The 7,879-nt window shown below is 36.9% G+C and overlaps 1 protein-coding gene across 1 annotated transcript; it reads left to right on the top strand.

Moving 5' to 3' along the window:
• The first annotated feature begins 3,148 nt into the window (after positions 1-3,148).
• Positions 3,149-4,912, top strand: LOC149376122 (uncharacterized). The gene is made up of 4 exons (XM_089593602.1): positions 3,149-3,612; positions 3,676-4,187; positions 4,284-4,634; positions 4,752-4,912. The coding sequence occupies exons 1-4, from the start codon at positions 3,149-3,151 to the stop codon at positions 4,910-4,912; spliced, it is 1,488 nt and encodes a 495-aa protein (XP_089449728.1).
• Positions 4,913-7,879: the final 2,967 nt, after the last annotated feature.

Here is a 7,879-nt window from a genome sequence, read left to right as displayed (position 1 = left end):
CCTTATAGAATTAAAAAAAAAAAAAAATCCTAATAATTTTTTAATCTTTTTTTTCACAAATAGGCAAATAGAGAGGCGTGCAGAGTTTTTTTTGTTATTATTGACATATTAGTATTTAAACTTTTCGATTAAATATATATGAGTATGCGACATGATATACACATATGTTTAACGATTGAAAATTAAAGTAATAATAACAACAATGAAGTCATCGCTATTAAGTCTTGTGCATGATCTTTAAAAAGGCTGTTTAAAGTGAAATACTAAAACATATAACATTAACGTTCTTCATTTTTTTCTACCAGGTTACCGCGATAGTCTACTGGCATAGTTGCTGGGGCCACCCACTCACTATCTATGTGTGGGGGTGTATTGTCACACATATTTCCGATCCTTTTGACTGATACCATATCTGAATCCATAGGCACAGTGTGAGTATCTCTGGTGGAACACCTTGCCAGTTAAGCTGACACTCTTTGCACTAATGGTGCATCAGGTCCACTCGCCACTATATAGCCTTTCCCCGGAGAGGAATCCATATTCCAGGACGTCCACTCCTCATTGGTTAAGCCGGCGCTCTCTGCTGAAGCATCGGATCCAGGCTTATAAACTTCCCCGGAGAAGCTCCATGATTCAGGGACCACTCCTCGCTGGTAAGGCTGGCGATTCCTGCCCGACGCCTGGCATCGGATCCGCTTATCCCTACCAGCAGCCCTAACACTGTTTCGCATTCACTTAAGCCTGAAGACCTGTGGGGCAAGGAAAAATTTCTGAAATTACTCTGAAGAAAAATTCCATGGAAAAACCCGCCCCGAAACAACCGGGGTTACATAGGAACTTTTCTCGACAAAAACGGTTTTTTGAAAAAACCTTCATTCACCGGGAATTGAACCCACGACCCCTAGAACCGCGTTTTATAAGTAACAAGCACGCTTACCACTGAGCGAATTCTGCTCCTCATTAATGTTTTTCTATTTATTGTACGTACAGATTAACTATGTATATATATACGTATGTAAATAAATTTAATATTAGTACATATTTGCCTATTGTTATTGTTATTTTTATTTTATGGTCTTATTTTTCACATTACTTTCAGTGAAATTTTTGATAAGGTTACTTTTTGTTAAAAGATTGTAAAAAAAAAAAACTTACTCATTTTTCTAACTAATTTCAAACACTAGTAGTGGGGGGTCGTTACGTGGATCGTAATACAAAAAAATAACAACGAATAAAAAAAATAAGAAAATTTAGTTCAGTACTCACGATAGTTAAAATTCGTGAGTACTGTATTTATGCATGACTGTATAGTATTCATATTATACTTTGAAATTGCCACGTATCGTGTTCGCTGCTGCGCCGTAGTAGTTATCTATATATATATATATATATATATATATATATATATATATATATATATATATATATATATATATGTGTGTGTGTGTGTGTGTGTGTGTGTTAGGAAGCTCCTTGGCTGGCTGCGTGACTGTAACAGTCAGTCTGCGCTGAGCTCTAGTAGGTATAGGCGGAGTGAGCAGCTCACGTGCTCTCCAATGCGTTCAGAATGAGCAGCTCACGTGCTCTGCAATGCGTTCATTATCCATTGCGTGCAAGTATTAATATTACGGTTTCTTGTTTCTCATTCACGCTTGAAATATATCATTTGTGCATTTATTATTTTCCATTCAACATGATAATTAATTTATAAGTGCGCATGATTAGCTGCGCTTTATATTGTTCTTGCTCCCTCCCTTCAACTCGACAGTCAGCGAGTCAAGTCAGAATTTTCAAGTACGTTGTTGTTTTACTCTAGTGCACTTACTATCTCACTCTCTCTCAACCTGAGAGAGAGACGTGTCTATGTTTACTTTAGTTCAGACGCAAATTCAGATACGATGCGCGTCTATATATAGTGTCCTTGGTTCGACTGCTGCTGTTCTAGTAGAGCAGAGCAGGTCTTCTGCGTTCGCTTGCGAGCACGTGGTTGTTTTCGTTGGGAGAAAATACAGTGTATTTCCTCGTTCTCTTCTTTCTGTCTGTGTTTATACACAAATAATACATCAATTTTGATAGTTTTGTACCTGCTTTGGCCTTTAGCAGTGTGGATCATACAGTCCACAATCACCCACAACATAAACGAGTATTCGGCGCAGACTAGTGGTTAAATTTGAATTGTTGCAAAGACGACTGTCGATTAATTTCATCAGCTGGGACAACAGAGCGCTTCAGTCGTGCCGTAGAGTAGGCCTGGCAGAGATCATCGAGCGCCTGTGACTTAGTCTCCAGCCACTTTCCTGTTTACATCCATCATCGTCGAGTCTTCGAGTTCGCCAGAAACTTCAAGAGGTACAGGTACCAGAAAGAATTTAGTGAAACAAAAATATAATCTGTATTTAGTGGACATTAAGTGAAATTAGAATTAAGTGCGTACAACTATTGAGTTAGTACTGGTACTATTAAAGGGGTAAAATTCAGATTCATTGTATTGACATCGTTTAAATTATTTAGTTGAAATAATTGTAAGCTAGGTTCATTTGTACTATTTCATTATCAATTTGTATAGTCAATTTAAAATTTATACATACATCTCTAGTTTGTCAATTTGACAGCTTAGATTAAATTAAATAGAGAATAACTCAAATCAACCAGTGCTAAATTTACTGATGTAAATTTTATTATTAAGATCAATAGTTAAATTTTATTACATTATTTGTACATTTAGTTAAATATTGGCTCAATTAACAATAGTATATAATTATTTCTTTTGTAGATAGTAAGCCCAGTTTTGGTTAGTCTGTCTAGGCATACCAGTGGTGTGCAGTTTGTTTAGTATTTGATTAAATAATTATTGCTTGCTCCTTGATTCATAGTAGTATGTTGTCTATCAGTGATGGACAATTACAGTACCTCAAGTTTGATAGTTATTTGTTCATGGAAGTATGGATTTACTCTAGGGTCTTTGACATTTGAATTAATTGTGACCCATTGGTATAATAGTTAGATCAGACCTATTAGTTTGGAAGAGTTCGTCTTATAGTGATAAATTGTTACCCTCAAAATGGATGAATTGGCATGAGTACAAAAGGTCAATTATAATAAAATAAGAAATTCATTTTCAAATTTTAAAAAATTAGGTCAGCAGAGAATGACCATAGGGCAAGCTGAGGCTAGGCTTATAAAATTGACCAATACATTTGAGAATTTTAAGACTACCCATCAAGACATTTTAGACTTAACTGAAAGGGATGTTCAGCACGCTTACTTTACATCAAGTCTCTTCGAGCTTTGCGAGGATGACTATTATACTAATTTAGGAGATTTTAAAGACTTTATAGCTAGACTCACTTCTGCTAGACCAACTCCTAATGCCCCTTCCGATCCTGCTAGCAACCCAGTGTTAGCTCCGTCTAGTATTATCTCACTACGACATGTTGAGATACCTATATTTTCTGGAAATTATGAAGAGTGGGAGAACTTTAGGGACATATACAGAGCACTAGTCCATCAAAAAGCAGAGTTACCGCCTGTGCTTAAACATCATTACTTAAGATCCCATCTCAAAGGCGACACGGCTGATTTGATTAAAAATGTTTATTTAACTGGTGAACAGTATAATCAAGCTTCGGACACATTGTTAAATTATTATAACAATAATCGTCGTTTGGTCTATAGCTATGTCAATTGTATATCAAATTCGAAACCAATAAGCAATAGTTCTGCAGCAGACCTTAAAAGGTTAAATAAAGAAACAATAGGTCAGTTAGATTCTTTGACAACACTAGGTAGAGAGTTAGGTCAAAATGACTTATTCATAGCAACTGTGGTTAACAAGTTTGATTTCTACACCGGTAAAGACTGGCATAAACATCTTGGTAGTAGTTCAGACCCACCCACCCTACAACAGCTAAGAGACTTTATTAACGCCCAGCTCTTGACACTAGAGGCGTATACTCAAAAGTCACCACCTAAGCCTAACCCAGTAGGTAAGGTGGCTAGTAAGTTTCTGGCTCATAGAGAAAAGCAGAGTTCCTTTGTACATCAGACTTCCCCCACTACATCAACACCTACTTGCTTCTGTTGTCAAGGCGAGCACAGTCTTAGGAGTTGTGATCAGTTTAAGGTAAAATCTTGGGATGATAAGAGGGATTTAGTTTACAAGAATAAGCTGTGCCTAAACTGTTTAGGTAAAAATTTTGTAAAGGAATGTACGTCAAAATTTAAGTGTTCTGTATGCAGTCAAAAACACCATACTCTTTTGCATTAAGAAGGTAAATCGACAGGGTCGCAGTTAAAGAGTAAGGTCAGTAGTTCAAATGTTACAACTTCGGTCAATGACAATTGTCAAGAAGCAGGAAAAAGTTCAGTTCAGGCTACTCAGATTAGTTCTAATTCGCAGGCTGTTCTTCTGGCTATGGCGAGAGTTTATGTCACCTCACTTAGTGGCCAACAAATATTAGTTAGGGCGTTAATCGATCCTTGCTCGCAATCTTCTCTGATTTCAAAATCATTGGTCGATTTATTGAAGCTACAAACGAGTAAAGTTAATGTCTCTCTGACAGGTGTAGGAGAAGAGGTAATGACTGTGGCCAAACGAGCTATGGAATTCAAAATCCAGCCTCATTTCGAATCAGGTTTCTCTTGTTTAGTGCAGGCTCTCATAGTTCCGAAAGCATCATCTTATACTCCCCCTGTTGTTACTAACTTTTTCGAAATCAAAGATCTTGAACACTAAGAATTGGCAGATCCAGAATTCAAGAGAAATGATCGAGTTGACTTGCTGCTCGATGCAGTCACTCATGCTGCCATCATCGAAAGTCAGGTGATAAAAGGAAGGTCTGGTAAAACGATAGCCTCTCGTTCTTTACTAGGTTGGTTCATATCAGGTCTAGTTTATTCGCCCAGTTTCTGACCGGAATATTTGGTTTGAGGGACCTGGGTTTCTGCATGAAGTATATCCGGAGTACCTGAGTACCCAAAATTAGAAGTGACTGTTGCTGAGGAAGTTGCATTTAAAGATGGTCCAAAACCGTTAGTCCCAGTTTTAGTCAATACTTCGCTCTTACCATGGGAATTATATGATAGATATTCAAAGTGGAGTAAATTACTTCGTGTCACGGCCTATGTCATGAGATTCATTTATCGTTGCCTCAATAAATGTGCTGTTGGTTTAACCAAGATAATTCGACAAGTTGAAAGTGATGAACTAAAAACTCAGAGTTGTCTAACCTCCAATAGTTTTCCCTTTTTGGATTTAGCTACAGTAATAAATGTCACCTCGAAACATTTGCATTTGTCTGAGTTAGCGCTTCTCGCTCGTTACATCAACCCGGGGGGAAAGCTTTCTTTAAGTCTTATTATTTTGTTTCATGCCTTTACATTTTTGTTTAATGATCTTACTTGTTGATGCTACTTAGTCCCTCGTCGCATCAACCCGGGGGTATGTATGATATTCATATTATACTTTGAAATTGCCGCGTATCGTATCCGCTGCTGCGCCGTAGTAGTTAGCTATGTATATATATATATATGTGTGTGTGTGTGTGTGTGTGTGTTAGGAAGCTCCTTGGCTGGCTGCATGACTGTAACAGTCAGTCTGCGCTGAGCTCTAGTAGGTATAGACGGAGTGAGCAGCTCACGTGCTCTCCAATGCATTCGGAGTGAGCAGCTCACGTGCTCTGCAATGCGTTCGTTATCCATTGCGTGCAAGTATTAATATTACGGTTTCTTGTTTCTCATTCACGCTTGAAATGTATCATTTGTGCATTTATTATTTTAAATTAAACATGATAGTTAATTTATAAGTGATTGTGCCTTTATTTCTAGTGGTTTACGCAATGTGCATTAATTTGTCAATGTGCATCTCGATGTACATTTCCCTGTGTGTGCCTGCCTGCCATCCCTCTCCTCCGTCCTGATTATCCGGCTATCTCAATATCATACAGACCACAGATTCTGCACAATGACGTACTCTGAAGTTCAACTATCGTGAATACTGAACTAAATTTTTTTATTTTTTTTTGTTCGTTTTTCAAGTTTTTGTTTTAGTGAACTAAATGAATGCAGTACTTATTTTTAGAGAGCTTCGTTCTTCCTATGGGTCTGGCGACCCCCTTGTTACTTGAGAAATTGTGTTTCTTTATACTCATGTCGGGTTTGAAGAACTTCTTTCTTACCGTGGATCCCATGACCCATTTATACCCCCTGGTTTGTTTCTTTTAATTTTTTTTTTTGTAATTTCTTGTTTTATTTTTTTCTTTATTTCTTGTTTTTTATGTTTGGTTTTGATAATGGTCTTGTGTTTATCAGCTTTTGCTACTTTCCAGTAAACAGTTTTGTTGAAGTGATAATCAATGTTCATTGTAATTTTGGTTGTTCTTAAGAACCTAAGATTTGCTATGGTTTTTTAATTAAATGAATCATGTAACTGGCGCACTTATTAATTTCTTCTTGTGTTGGGATTAGTGTATAAAAAAAAAGCTAGTATAAAATCCTTAATCAAGTTACAACACTTTAATAAAAAGGGAAAAAATTATTAAGTTAAAAAAAACTGAAATTGGGCCTCACACATATGAAGTAAGACTACTATTTTCATCCTTCAGTTTGCTTATACTTATACTACTCTACGAAACTTAAAGTCATTTTAACTATTCATAATCGACTATTATATATTAAAAGTGCTCCGCCCCTTGCGCGCTCCACGTAACAACCCCCCATTACTAGTGTTTAAAGTTAGTAAGAAAAATGAGAAAGTTTTTTTTTTTTTACAATCTTTTAACGAAAAGTAACCTTATCAAAAATTTTACTGAAAATAATATGAAAAATAAGACTATATAATAAAAATAACATTAACAATAGGTAAACATAAACTAATATTAAATTTATTTACATATGTATATATGTATATAGTTAATCTGTAAGTACAAAAAATAAAAAAACATAAATGAGGAGCAGAATTCGCTCAGTAGTAAGCGTGCTTGTTACTTATACAACGCGGTTCTAGGGGTCATGGGTTCAATTCCCGGTGAATGTTGATTTTTTCAAAAAATCGTTTTCATCGAGAAAAGTTCCTATGTAACCCCGGTTGTTTCGGGGCGGGTTTTTCCATGAAATTTTCCTTCAGAGTAATTTCAGAGTTTTCACCTTGCCCCACAGGTCTTCAGGCTTGGGTGAATGCAAAACAGTGTTAGGGCTCCAGGTAGGGACAAGCAGATCCGATGCCAGGCGTCGGGCAGGAATCGCCAGCCTTACCAGCGAGGAGTTGTCCCTGAATCATGGAGCTTCTCCGGGGAAGTTTATAAGCCTGGATCCGATGCTTCGGCAGAGAGCGCCGGCTTAACCAATGAGGAGTGGACGTCCTGGAATATGGATTCCTCTCCGGGAAAAGGCTATATAGTGGCGAGTGGACCCGATGCACCATTAGTGCAAAGAGTGTCAGCTTAACTGGCAAGGTGTTCCACCAGAGATACTCACACTGTGCCTATGGATTCAGATATGATATCAGTCAAAAGGATCGGAAATATGTGTGACAATACACCCCCACACATGGATAGTGAGTGGGTGGCCCCAGCAACTATGCCAGTAGGCTATCACGGTAACCTGGTAGAAAAAAATGAAGAACGTTAATGTCATATGTTTTAGTATGTCACTTGAAACAGCCTTTTTAAAGATCATGCACAAGACTGAATAGCAATGACTTCACGGTTAATATTATAACTTTAATTTTAAATCGGTAAACATATGTGTATATCATGTCACATACTTATATATATTTAATCAAAAAGTTTAAATACTGATACGTCAATAATAAAAAAAACTCTGCACGCCTATCTATTTGCCTATTTGTGAAAAAATAGATTAAAAAATTGTTAGGATTTTT

Source organism: Copidosoma floridanum, unplaced genomic scaffold (genome assembly GCF_036245765.1).
Source record: "Copidosoma floridanum isolate Cflo_tuat_1 unplaced genomic scaffold, Cflo_Japanese_pri ptg000001l, whole genome shotgun sequence".
Taxonomy (NCBI): Eukaryota; Metazoa; Arthropoda; class Insecta; order Hymenoptera; family Encyrtidae; genus Copidosoma; species Copidosoma floridanum.
The sequence above is the reverse complement of the archived record's forward strand: the minus strand, read 5'-3'. Positions and strand labels throughout refer to the sequence as shown.